The sequence below is a fragment of the Loxodonta africana genome, chromosome 7, assembly GCF_030014295.1.
Source record: "Loxodonta africana isolate mLoxAfr1 chromosome 7, mLoxAfr1.hap2, whole genome shotgun sequence".
Taxonomy (NCBI): Eukaryota; Metazoa; Chordata; class Mammalia; order Proboscidea; family Elephantidae; genus Loxodonta; species Loxodonta africana.
The window spans coordinates 15,807,730-15,822,070 of record NC_087348.1 but is presented as its reverse complement, the minus strand read 5'-3'; the positions used below and the strand labels follow the sequence as shown (position 1 = coordinate 15,822,070).

The 14,341-nt window shown below is 42.3% G+C and overlaps 1 protein-coding gene and 2 non-coding genes across 3 annotated transcripts; 2 read left to right on the top strand and 1 right to left on the bottom strand.

Moving 5' to 3' along the window:
* Window positions 1-5,960: 5,960 nt before the first annotated feature.
* On the top strand, window positions 5,961-7,045 carry LOC100663459 (olfactory receptor 4D9-like). Its single transcript, XM_003419517.3, has one exon. The coding sequence runs from the start codon at window positions 5,961-5,963 to the stop codon at window positions 6,924-6,926; it is 966 nt and encodes a 321-aa protein (XP_003419565.2). The 3' UTR covers window positions 6,927-7,045.
* A 4,095-nt stretch (window positions 7,046-11,140) lies between these two features.
* On the bottom strand, window positions 11,141-11,213 carry TRNAV-UAC (transfer RNA valine (anticodon UAC)). The gene has a single exon. It is a non-coding gene; the product is annotated as a tRNA-Val (tRNA).
* Window positions 11,214-11,514: 301 nt separating this feature from the next.
* On the top strand, window positions 11,515-11,600 carry TRNAR-UCU (transfer RNA arginine (anticodon UCU)). Its single transcript is given in 2 exon segments — window positions 11,515-11,551; window positions 11,565-11,600. It is a non-coding gene; the product is annotated as a tRNA-Arg (tRNA).
* The last annotated feature ends 2,741 nt before the right edge of the window (window positions 11,601-14,341 follow it).

The following is a 14,341-nucleotide window of genomic DNA, read 5'->3' as shown; positions in this document are numbered from 1 at the left end:
TTGAAAGCTTGCAAGTGGCCATCTGAGAAGAAACTACTGGTCTCTTCTCACCTCAGCCAAAGGAAAACGAAGAAAACTGACTCAAGGAAGCAATTAGTCCAAAGGACTAATTACCCACATGAACCACAGCCTCTCTAACCTGAGACCAGAAGAACTAGATGATGCCCAGCTACCACCACCAACCACATTGACCAGGATCACAATAGAGGTCCTGGTTAGAATGGGTTAAAAAAAATGTAGAACAAAATTCAGATTTAAAAAAAAAAAAATTATTGGTCTGAAAGAGACTGGAAAACTCCCCAAGACTACTGCCTTAAGACAACCTTCTAACTTGAAACTGAAGACATTCATAAGGTCACCTTTCAGCCAAATAAAAAGACGGGGCTATAAAATAAACAGTAACATCCATGAAGAATGAGCCCCTTAGAACAAACAACTATATGAGACTGAAAGGGCAACATTTGCCCAAAACCAAAGATAAAAAGGCAAGGAGGGACAGGGAAACCAGACTAATGGAAACGAGGAACCCAGGAAGGAAATGACACATTGCAGGGATTGCAACCAATGTCACGGAAAATTAGTCCAAAAATCGTTGACTAGAAAACTAATTTGCTATGTAAACTTTCACCTAAAGCACAATAAAAAGTTCAAAAATAAAATCTGACTCAGGATCATTTAGTAATAACCAGGGGGACTGTGATGGAATCTACCCCTCTCCCAAGGAAAGGATTCCAAGAGAGTAAACATATAGAGAGACAATCAAGCTCCTTAAATATCTCTATGCTCGCCTCAAATTCTACCTATCAGCCCCCAATACCATTCAAAAAATTAGCCAAGAGGTAAGGAAGCCCAGGAAATTGCAACACACTGAACAGTGTTTTGGAAAGTGCCAAACTATTGTGTTGCATTCATATTTGGCTAAGAAGGTCTTGGGAGGTAGCACACCTCTATGATCTTTCCCACATCCTACAAATCAGAGACATTGGGTCAAGACTCTTCATAGGACAGTGTTTCTCAACCTTCTTAAGTTTCTGTCTTCTACCTCAAGGTGTTTTTTTGGATTTTTTTTTTTTTTTCCTAATTGCTCATCCATAAAATTTTAGTACCACAGGTATACTCTACATCTATTTATGTACTGTGGCCCTTTGAAGAGCTACAAACCATTATAATATCTGAGTTCTTTTCACACCACCACAAGAACCAAATTTGTCCCTCTGGAGGAAAAAATGCCCCCATTGAGAATGCATGATCAAATGACATTAAATGTTTCGATAGAGCAATTTTCTCAAAACTCAAAGAATTACAGAATAAATGGATTTGTGCCCTCTGTGGTCTTGGAGAATTTGGTAAGAAGAGAAATGTAGGTGTCTGCATTTGCGTGTGTGTGATAGAGAGAGAGAGAGAGAACTTGCGTAGAGTAATGACTTAGCAACTGTTTAATAACTCCCAGGGGAACTCCAACACCACCAGCAAAGTATCCATTCTATTTTCACAGTCACAACCAATAAAATTCCCTTTGCAAATTCTTAAATTAGGCTTGTACCTGAGGGACTAGTTCACGTGTCAGGAACACTGTGGGACAGGCAGAAGAGCCATGACAGAGTGACTTTTTGAGTCTGGTCCTTTCCAAACTGAAGACGTTGAAGCCTGGAGTAACTAATCTTCATAAAAACTTCACCATCACACACACTGGGGCCAAGGTCCCAATACCAGATGATGCAAATTTGTGGTTGAACACTGAAGGGTTTGGGTAAGTACATTTTAGACTTTCAGTATGTGAGATGTTGTGAGTTATGCATGAATGAAATACAATGAGCACAAAAAATATACCAGGCAGTAAGATACTGCAAAAATAGTTGAAAACCCTACAGACAGAAAATAAAGAAGTGGATGTGGAATATTAGGAAAAAGGTCTTAATTAAAAAAGAGGCAGCCACGGAAAGAGGCTCAGCACAATAAAGAGAAGGCAGCTTGTGCTTGATACAACACTTGAGTTGCATATAAGGAGCATATTTTGTTCCCACTTAGAATTTTTCCACAGAATTCATGAAGCTTCTTTCCACAAGATCAGAAAATACTAAAAAAGCATGTTTTGAACCCCAAATTTCCTCAGAAAACATGTAGGTTTCAAAGCCGGCACCATACTTACTCATTGCCCATGATTCACCAGGTCTCCTTCCCTTTGACCTAGATCCAGCCCTATTCCTGACCGCACTGGCCCAGCCTTGAATCCCCTGGTCCACTTGGTCAATTCACATGCATTCATTGAAGCAAAAATAAGTGAACTTGTTTAAAGAGAAGCTTTCTGTTTATTTGAATAGCACTTTATATTCTTCAAGTGTTTTCATAAACAATCCTTTGTGATAAGAAGGGCAGATGGAAAAGGAACTGTTTTCACTGCAATGGGAGTGGAACCAATTACGTTGAATGCCTACTATGAGCTGGGAACTTTACAAACATTATCATATTTACTTTTTACACTATCCACTCAACTAAATATCATGTGTTCCAGTTTACAGAAGAAGAAACGGAAGGAAATTAAAGGACTTTTCCCAGGGAACAGAGGGGGAAGAGGCAGAATTTCAACCCAGGATTGCCACACATCAAAGCTCTTGGCATTGACCCCACTGCATCACACTAGGCTGCCCCCAACATTTCACAGCTGAGTACTGAGGCAGGGGAGAAGGGAAATGACTGTCTCAATGTCACAGTTTTTTATAGGCTGGATAAGAAAACAAGTCTCTATCTGGCATTACAGAGGCCAAGTCAAAGACATTACAAAAGAATTTCTTAGCCTTTATTCATTATGGTCCTTCTCACTCACCCACATTCACTGACAACATAGGTAAGCCAGCTAGATTTATTCATTAATTCATAAAACACTTATTAAGCACTTATCAAGTGCCAGGAAAAGGTTTGACAATATTAGGATGAACAAAACACTGAGCAGACAGCATGAATTTGAGATTTAATTGGGAAATTATACTCATCTAAGAAGACACAGACATATAAGAAAATAAGTGTGATAATTTGTCACAGGTGCCACGAGAGACCGGTTGCCATCGAGTCAATTCCAACTCATGGCAACACTATAGGACATAGTAGAACTACCCCATATGGTTCCCAAGGAGCAGATGGTTGATTTGAACTGCCAACCTTTTGGTTAGCAGTCAAATGCTTAACCACTGCGCCATCCAGGCTTCTGCCAGAAGAGAAGTTCATGCAAATAACAATGGAGTCACAAAGGAGGGATCCAGCTGAGGGTGTCAGGAAAGCTTCCACAGACAAGGACACCTGGACCTAAGTGTTGAAGGATCAGCATTTGCCAACACAGAGGGGTGGGAGGTTCTGAGAATGAGGGGGTCATGACAGGAAGAGGGAGCAGCAGGAAGGCAGATGCCAAGGTGAGGACCAGCAAGAAGCTGCATAAAATTTGAGCCTCTGAAACAGGGATCAAAGGCAACAGGGCACCATATAATGTTTAAGGCAGAGGAAATTCTTGGATGCTATAAAAGTCGAGCCTTTATTGGGTAGGCAATAGGGAGCCACAGAAAAGTTTCAAACAAAGGAATAACATACTGCCTTTTATGACTGATAAAGATATTTCTGTAAACAACAAAAAAGATGAATTAGAGAAAAACTATACCAAAAAAAGGGAGACCAGATAGGAAACCAGCGCAACAATCTAAGGAGAGATTGATTGTAAGGGTTTAGTTGAGGATAGAGGGAAAGGGACAAGTTGAAAGAAGAGAAGAAAGTAGAATCCTCACGATGTTTACACAATGGCCTGGTTCCTTGGCGTGGGAGGTAAGCCTTTCCTGCCTTTGGAACAAAATGTTCTCCTATCAGTACTCGCTGTGGAGGTGGCTGCGCGCCCACAGACTGAGTGGACTGGGGAAACAAGACATGTAGAGGCGTTCTCCGGGGAAAATGAGAGGCTACATGTCTTTTTGGTTTATTTAGCCATATAATTTTGAAAGGATCTCCCCTCCCAAAGCTTGTTTTTACACAAACCGAGCACTATGCTTCCCAGCTGGGCACTGATTTGGGGACCATCCATCTATCTATACAGTGGAGGTGGGTGGCCAGACAGATGCCTTGGTTGAGTGTGGCTTTTTTCTCTGTGAATTAACTTTGTCACCACTGCCACCATAGCAAGTCTTCTCAGAAATTACTGAAGTGCTCTATGGAGTGGAAAATGCCTTGGGTTGAACGTTGAAGTGTGACTTCACCACTAGCTTGCTGTGTGACCTACAGATCACTTAAGCCTCTCAGGAATTTTATTACTCCTGAATTGATCAGCAAGCAAAAAGAGTTGCTTATGCCTGACTTAAATAGGCAAAATACCATGAATTGAAAAATCTCCTAGTTGGAGCTGCTCCTTCCTCCCCAACCAGGACACTGTAGTAAGAGTACTTAAACCCATGGATGAGGTGGGCAATTGTTATATCCGTTTTGTGCTGACATCAGTGTACTGATTTTTAGTGTCAGGAATTGCAAAATCTAACCTGAACAGACACTGCTTAACTTTTATAGGAAGGAGGCAGGAGGAGATGATGTACTGACTACATCACTGTGGAATCCTGGGTTTCACCCACAGATAGACAGATGGGAGGGTGGATGGATGAATGGATGGATAGATGGAAGGATAGAGAGAGAAAGAGAGATCGACAGAGAGATCGATAGATAGACCGATAGATAGATCGATAAATAGATAGATGATAGATAGATACGGGAATAGGTATGGAGATGGAGACAGACATAGAGATATATTTGGGTCTCTGCTGTCTTCTTAATGAACAGAGTTGCTCCCATCATCATCCTAGCCATCTTCTTTGCATTAAGCACATCATTTACTCCCAACCCCTGAATATTCATGAAATAAAATAACAAAAATAGAGAAGACTTCTGATTTCTGAAAGGTAACAGAAGGGCAGTGACCTAAAATTCCATTATGATGGAGAAAGGAATTGGAGAAGGTGATGAAACCAGCTACTGAAAGTGCCCTAAAAACTCTGTGAAGGGTTTGTTATGCATTATTAGTCTTGAACTTATGTATTCTGAAACTGGCAGGCAGTATAGTACAGTAGAAAGATCCTGGTGCTTAGAATGAGGAGAATTTCATCATTGGCCCCCGCCCCTCTGCCACTAATCTACCATATGACCTTGGAAAATTGACTTATCTGTACTGAATTCAGTTTCAGAATTGGTAAGTCAGGAATAATGACACCTTCCCTTCTAATCTCAGACTTGTGAGGAAATTTTATTGCAATTAGACGATCAGTAGCTTTGAAAACTACCCAGAAACCCAGTGCCGTCGAGTCGATTCCGACTCATAGCGACCCTATAGGACAGAGTAGAACTGCCCCATAGTGTTTCCAAGGAGCGCCTGGCAGATTCGAACTGCTGACTCTTTGGTTGGCAGCCGTAGCACTTAACCACTACGCCACCAGGGTTTCCGCTTTGAAAACTACAATATAAAATTCAAGTTTATTCATATGATATTGCTACCGAAAGACATCTGAGGATTCATTTATTCCAATGGGTTTTTTGAGACTTTTAAGGCACACGAACACAGTAGATGTGAATAAAATGAGGGCTGTTCTGATTCACCAAAGTGTGTGGAACCCACAAATCTTTGCACTAACTCTCCTCACATTTTCTTTCTCAGCAACCTCGAGGAGAGAGCCCTGCAGAACCGGCAGGCCCCCTCTGACCACAGTAGGAAAACTGATGATCTAGTCCAAACCTTTCCCTGTAACAGTGAGGGAACTGGAGTAAACAGAACTAAGTAACCCTCCCATGTAACACAGCAAGTTCATGAAGAAGAACAAGATAAGTGACTGAAAAAACATATCTGTGCATATTCAATTGCTGTAAAACAAATAACCTTTACTTGATTTCATTGTCTTAGTAATATTATTTCCTTCAAAGGTGTGCATGGAAAAGGAAACCATTCAATGGCCCTGGGAAACTATACCAGGGTGCCTGAATTTATTTTCTGTGGGCTTACGCAGTCACAGGAGCTGAGCTTGCTCTTATTTTTATCTATGGTCTATGTAACAACTGTGTTATCAAACGTTGCCATCATTGTCACTGTCACCTGTGAGTCTCGCCTTCACACACCCATGTACTTCCTGCTCCGCAATCCCTCTGCCTTGGATATCTGCCTCCCCTCCATCACTGCTCCAAAAGTCCTAGCAGACCTTCTCTCAAGGACAAAGACCATCTCTTTCAATGGTTGCATCACACAGATGTTTTTCTTTCACCTCCTCGGTGGGGCAGACGTTTTTTCTCTCTCTGTGATGGCATTTGATCGTTACATGGCCATTTCCAAGCCCCTACATTACGTGACCATCATGAGTAAGGGGCGATGCACTGCACTCATTGTGGCCTCCTGGGTGGGGGGCTTGGTCCACTCCATCGTGCAGATTTTCCTGTTGCTCCCACTTCCCTTCTGTGGACCCAATGTTGTTGATGGCTTCTATTGTGATGTCCCCCAGGTCCTCAAACTTGCCTGCACTGACACCTTTGCTCTTGAACTCCTGATGATTTCCAACAATGGTCTGGTCTCTACCCTTTGGTTTGTCCTTATCCTGGTGTCCTATACTGTCATCTTGATGATGCTGAGGTCTCACACTGGGGAGAGCAGAAGGAAAGCCATCTCCACCTGCACAGCCCACATCACTGTGGTGACCCTTCATTTTGTACCCTGCATCTATGTCTACGCCAGGCCTTTCACTGCGCTCCCCATGGACAGAGTTGTCTCCATCACCTTCACTGTCATCATCCCTGTCCTGAACCCCATGATCTACACCCTGAGGAACCTGGAGATGAAGTCAGCCATGAGGAGGCTGAAGAGAAGACTTGGACATTCCACAAAAGGAGTAGATTCTATGATGTCCAGATTGGGAAGTCAGAACTGAAAAGAGTTTTTACACAACATAATAGAAGGTCCCAATCAATATATCAAATTTTAGGCCAAAGCTTTATCTTTTCACCATAGCCAAGTCCTATAATAAGGTTGGCCTGAGACAATCATCACTATAGGGTTGTCTCATGATGTTGGCCACTTACAGTCTCAGGTCCACAAATTGTCAACTACTATAGGGACTCTAATGTTTATATCAGGAGCCCTGGTGGTGCAGTGGTTAAGTGCTCGGCTACTAACCAGAAGGTCAGTGTTTTGAACCCGTCAGCCACTCTGTGGAAGAAAAATGTGGCAGTCTGCTTCCATAAAGATTTACAGTCTTGGAAGCCTTTGGGCAATTCTACTCTATCCTATAGGGTTGCTAGGAGTTGGAATCGAATTGACTGCAACAGATTTGGTTTTTGGTTGCAATGTTTATATTGCCCAAGCATCTCCTTTTACAGGCATGGAAATGGAGACCAAGGGAAATGATCTCTCTGTTCTTGAGTCGTAGGAGTCCCTGGGTGGTACAAATGGTTAATGACTTCACTATCAAACCAGAGGTGCCTGGGAAGAAAGGCCTGGCAATCTGCTTCTTAAGGATAACCGCCTTGAAAACACTATGGAGTGGAGTTCTATTCTGCAACACATGCAGTTGCCATGAGTTGGAATCAACTAGACAGCAACTGGTTAGGTGTCTGGTTCTTAGCTGTAGCTATACCATGTGTGGCCCAAGCAAGAACTAGTAAAATAATCTCCAGGGACCAGGCATCAGGGCTAAAAATCCAGCCAGCTCTCCCTATGTGGAAATTTGTTTTCCATTGCTAATCTGGGAGAATTATCATTCCTTTTTTTTTTTTTTTTTTAAGGAAGACTCTGGGTTTCCTTGCATAATCTGAGAGAGGTTTCCTGTTTTATCAAAGGTTTCCTAGTTAATTAATGGCAGAGACAAAGCTAGAGCTGAGAGATCTGACCCTTAGCTAAGTGCACATTTTACTACTGCTGCCTCATACAGGGTTTGATGGAGTCTGAAACAAGCTCATTCATAGAAATTTCTCTTCTATGATAGTGTTAAGAAGGGTCCTTGGTTGTCATCCCCTGACCAAGGAGTACATACCGCAAGGCTTCGGGTCCTTCTAAGAACTTTCACATCATTTTACAGCCAATTATTCCCGGACATGACTCCAGGGAAAAAGGAATCCTCTCCTGTCTACGTCACTAGAAGGCACCTGACTCACATGTCCACAAGAAGCAAAGGCTTAAAGAAGAAACTGACTTTTTATGATTCAGAGACCGATTATCTAAAAGATTACAAATCGACCCATCCCAAATTCCTCTTCATTCTTTTTTCTATCATGTTCTTTAACACCTCCTCTTTCATCTGTTAAAGGAAATGAAAAATAAGATTGCATTTCGTTTGGTCCACCTGACAACTTATTCATCTGCCAAGCAAATAGTTGAAATTGATAATCAACTAAAATTTAAGCTGGATACACTGGTTGACCTGTAACATCCAGGCTTCCCTCTCAGCAGTCTCTGATGTATGGGAGCCTGGACCAATGTCAGGGAAGAGTCATTCGCATACAGTTATTTAGGAGGAAAGCACATGCAAGAAAAACCCACTCTAAAATGCAGCCCCTACCAGCCAGCTGTATCACTGTTCCTCAGCTGGTATTGGCCTGAAAATCCTGCTCTTAAAATATTCCATAAGCTAGACACAGCTCACGGAGGCAAGCTAGGCACAACGCTACAAAGTGACAAGTTAGATATAGCTCCAGAAGGCTAAAGCAGTGTGAGTATCCATACTGGGTAGAAAGCGGAGAGTGGTCCACTCTCAATACTGTCTCTCTAGGGATTAATTTCAGATGGTCTAGATGACTCTTAAACCCAAACCAAAAACCAGACCAGCTGCTATCAAGTTGATTCTGACTCATAGTGATTCTGACTCACAGCAACCCTATAGGACAGAGTAGAACTGCCCACAGGGTTTCCAAAGTGCACCTGGTAGATTCAAACTGCCAACCCTTTGGTTAGCAGCCATAGCTCTTAACCACTTTGCCACCAGGGTTTCCAAATAACTCTTAGAAGATACCAAATGTCATCACAGAGTGGAGAATACGTAGAACAGAAAACCTTCACTGAATGGGCAGGAGGGGTATAGGTCCACGCTCAGGGTGCCAGAGGTAGCCCAAGGGACCCAGGTACAGGGTGGAACATCCCAGCGTGGTTGCCTGGGCAAAGCAAGGTAGACGCTAATGGCAAAATTCACATCTTTGCTTACGTCTGGTGCTGGACACATAAGTGCTTTACTAAAGTCTGAATATCTGGTTAAAATTCTTGATTTGCTTCTTCCAAATGCCTAGAAGTAACATGATTCACTACACTTCTGACTTTATCCTTGAATTTTGTACCTAAAAACCTCAAGCACAATTCACACTGGCCTTTGAATTGGCCAAAGAGTGCAGAATCATATTCTGCCATAGTCAGTATGCTCCTTTCTCTATCAGAAGTGGAAGATTTTTTTCATCCTTATAAATCAGCATTTTTAAAAATTAAAAAATAATCCATTTTTTCCATAAAAATTAAACTTCCCTTCCTTGTACATTTTTCTGAGTTTGTTCTAACATTTAGTCTTTACTTTCTAGGGGCAAATGATGAATTGAGGATTCACAAGAGACTATTTTGTTCCAATAAAAAAAATTTATTATATGTGTTTTATGTGTATACAATGTGTATATAATGTTTACATATAGTTAATACAAAAAAATATATAACATATATAATTTTTGGAAACCCTGGTGGCATAGCGGTTAAGAGCTACGGCTGCTAACCAGAAGGTCACCAGTTCAAACCCACCAGACGCTCCTTGGAAACTCTATGGGGCAGTTCTAATCTGTTCTAGAGGGTCGCTATGAGTCGGAACCAACTTGACGGCAGCAGGTATAATTTTTAAACACAAACATATGTAAAACAGAAACAGATGCAACTTCTACTTTAAGAATCTCCCAGGATACATAAACACACACACACACAAACACACACTTACTTTTAAGGGACAACTAATGGTAAGATTACTAAAAGACTACAGTACTCTTGGACACAAGTGGTATACTTAAAAATCCATTTCCCTTGAGAATGTGTTACTTCTCTTCCAATGAGAACATTTTGTTTGACAATCTTTCAACATATGGATTCTAATACAGTATCATTCACAGTTTTGCTACATTGCTCAGTATTTCCCACATTTGGGAAGCTGGATTTCCAGAGAGTCTTTTCCTCTTGAACTAAGAGCAGTGTGTACTGAGTAAATTGTGTTGTAATGTCTCTTCACCACTTGATGTTAGGTGCCCTTCAGTCGTTCCCACTCACAGCGACCCTATGTACGACAGAACAAAACACTGCACCATCCTCATAGTTTTTGCAATATTCGAGTCCACTGTGTCATTCCATCTCTTTGAGGGTCTTCCTCTTTTTCGCGGACCTTCTACTTTAGCAAGCAAGATGACCTTCTTCAGGGACTGGTCCTTCCTGATCAACATGTCCAAAGTATGTGAGAGAATATTGGGGGAAGAAGAATACCTATGATATGCTATCTTTGTTACCAAGAAAAATGTAACTTATAAAGATATGCATAGGGTATCTCTGGAGAGTCATAAAAGAAACTTCTAACAGTTGAAAATGGGAGCAACATCACTGTAAACCATGTAATGCTGTTTGAATTCTTTCCCATGTGCAGATACACTAATTTTTTCAAAAAAGTGTTTTTAAATTAAATGAATAAATTAGGAAGTCAGTGGACTTGGAGTTCATCAGTAAAGTAGGGGGTGGCCTTCGAAATATCCCTCACCTGTATGGTGACGGCAATTTTTAAAACTATGCCACACTGCCCAAGTTGGGCAGGGTTTACAGGGAGCAGGAGGTAAGGCGACGGCGGCAGTCAAGGAGGAGCGTGGGAAGCCTGGGCACCAAGGGTCGGTCAGACCCGCAGTAAGGAGGGCGCGAGCTCAGGCGTGCGTTGCTGAGCTGCCTGCACTTCCAGGGAGACGCCACGAGGGGGCAGCCTCTGCCAAGTATAGCGCCGAAGGCCCAGAGCTGGCGGCGGGGAGAGGCGCGCGACCGAGACCCGGAGAAACAGCAGCGCCTCCCACTTCCTGGAGCAAAACCTAATGTCCGTCTCTCGCAAGGCTGCGTAAAGTGAAAAAAAAAAAAAAAAAAAAAAACAGCCCTCTGTGGTTCCACTGGGGCTCGAACCCAGGACCTTCTGCGTGTAAAGCAGACGTGATAACCGCTACACTATGGAACCACTTGCTTTCTGTCTGCGGCAGACTTTACTAACTCTACACAGACTTTTTTTTTTTCCACTTTTGGGACGTAGAATGAGGTTAAGATTTAATACACAATGATCGTACATAGAGAAAAACTTGGAAAGGATTTAGACTTTCAAGCGCAACTCCCAGCCCTGCCTTTTCAGGTGACACGGGCTGCACAGTGACTCGGCGCCAGCATTTGCAGAGGGGAAAGAAAGCACGACCTGTCTCCGGTGACCCCCGGCCACGGGCCAATCCATCCTTGATGTGAGCGGCGCGGAAAAAAGACTAACATCTGGCTCTGTGGCGCAATGGATAGCGCATTGGACTTCTAGACAGATGGAGGCATTCAAAGGTTGTGGGTTCGAGTCCCACCAGAGTCGCCTTTTGTTTTCCATGAGTGGGAGGAAAATGCAAAGAAGAAAAAGAAAACCTTAGCATTTGAAATTCCCAGCCCGACTCCCCCCCTCCCCACCCCCACTTTTAAAAGGAAGAAAACTAATTTCAGTTCCTTGTTATGTCCTTCCTGGAGGAGGTCTTAAAGATCTCGCTACTTTAGTCTTAATCATTTTCATATGACTCCAGAGTTTCTGGTAATTGGAGATGAGGAAATTAAAATAAAATTCACCTTTTTTCCATATTGTTGTTTTACATTGGGAATAAAAACTATTTTAAATTGTTGGGAAACTTTTTAGTTGCTCAAAACCGAGAAAAAAAAAAAAACCCTTTGCCGTGGAGTCGATTCCAATTCGTAGTGTCCTATTGGTTTATAGGACAGAGTAGAACTGCCCCACACAGTTTCCAAGGAGCGCCTGGTGGATTCCAACTGACGGAGTTTGGTTAGCAGCTATAGCTCTTAACCACTAGATCGCCAGAGTTTCCTTTAGTGGCTCAGTATCGCCCAAATTGTCTGGAAATCCACACGACTTTAGGAGGTGCCAGGATGGCCGAGAGGGTAAGGTGTTGCATCCAGAGTTCTAATGGACTTGGTGTTTCTTGTGGTTTTGAAACCCACCTCTGGTAGAGTGCTAGCCTAATACTCTGAACAGAGGAAGGTAGTGTATTCTTCCCACTCTTAACGATTTAGTGAATTTGAACTAGGAATCCGTTTTGATATCTAAGCGTCCTTTAGATAAATCTAGGCAAGACACCCTGAAACGGTTAAATGACAATGATATATCAACCTCAAAGTTAATGTCCTTTTGCCAGACACGGATAGTGTAGGAGCAACTGCAGAACTGATGTACGAAAAGTAGAAAGAAAAAGTCTGCTTGAAACTATACTATGTTGGTGGGGAGGGAACGGACCACACACGTTGTGCAGTAAAAACGTTCACTCTGAAGTTAATTGGCACTTATTTCTTGAGATTCTGCTACATACTAACCCAGAGAAAAACCCAGTGCCCTCGAGTCGATTCCGACTCATAGCTATATACTAAGTGCTGTCCTAAACCCTGGTGGTGTAGCTGTTATACAGCTATGGCTGATAACCAAAAGCTTGATAGTTCAAATCCACCAGGCGCTTCTTGGAAACCCTATGGGGCAATTCTATTCTGTCCTATAGGGTCACAGTGAGTAGGAGTCGCCTGGATGGCAATGGGTTTGTTTTTCTGGTTCTAAACACTAGGGTTGTGGAGGTACAGAAATTTTACAAAAGGAAAACAAGAGGAAAAAAAAAAAAAACAGACAAGGCCCCTACCAACAACATTACTACCTAGTGGTGCTTACATAACAGAAGGAGGAGACAGTATATAAACAAGTAGAATTTCAGAGAGTGGTAACTGCCCTAAGGAAGAAAGGAAAATGAAACATAGTGGCACACGAGTGACGCAGAGCTTTTTCAGGACAAACCTATTATTCCATTTGATTATGAAAAAATCATAAACAGGAATTTTCTCCCCTTCACTGCCCCAAACAAAAATTTCCAAGGACCAATTCTGCCTGCCCCACATCCTCTCCCACTAAATGCCTTCCCTAACCATTGGCTCTCACTCGACTATCCATTCAAAAACAGGTTTTGAGAGCTGGCTTTGCACCAGGTGCTGCACTAGGCACTAGGGATTTACAGAGTTCCTGTCTTCAAAGCAGAAACATTCTGGTCAGACCATGAAACAGATGTTTAAGGTAGATGTGGTGGGCACAGCATAGGGACGGGGTCAGAGCCCCCAGTGTCTAACTCCATCTGGGATGGTTAAGCAGGGATCTCTGGAACAACTCCTCAGCCGGGTCTCTAAGGATCAGCAGGTACTTCCCAAACCAAAGCAAGTAAGAAAGGGGGAAGAGTGGAATTTCAAGACAGAGGCACAACTACATAGGAAAAAAAGCTATATGGGGTGTTAGATGAAATAGAAGCAGCTCCTTTATTTCACTCTGTTCTAAAAAGTGTCATGGCCTGTGCCCACACAATTAACACTTGATTATGTACAAAAGGCCTAGTGGCGCAACAGTGAAGAGCTCGGCTGCTAACCAAAAGGTTGGCAGTTCGAATTCACCAGCTGCTCCTTAGAAATTGTACAGTGTTGCTTAGTGCTGGAATCAACTGGATGGCAACAGGTTTTTTTTAGACACAGCTTAAGACTTCTGGTCTCAAAGTGTTTGTTGCGGTTGGTCTCATCTTTCCTAGGAGAACCGGAAATAGATGTCCAAGCCCTCATTCATTCACACCTGTACTCAGCAGCCATTGTAAACCTGGCCACATGTTTTTGATTCTTCATTTATTTTATCACAAAAGTAATGCAGGCTTGTTGAATTGGTGAGTGTTTTGTTGTGTATATTTTCACCACAAAAAAAAAGGAATACATGCTTGTTTTTAAAAATCCAACAATACAGATATACATAAAGGAAATGATAAGAGCTTCCTCTCACACTTCGCTGCCATCTTCCAAAAGGTAGCCAGTTTTTGCAGACCGTTCTTTATCTTTATAGATATCCTAAGGATATGTAAACATCATATGTAATCTATATACATGTATCTATATACACACACATATATATCCTTTAAATTTTTTACAGTTAATCACTCGACTACTACCCAAAATGTTGGCGGTTCCAACCCAATCAGAGGCACCTCAGAAGACAAGTGTGGCAGTCTGCTTCTGAAAGATCACAGCCTTGGAAACCCTATG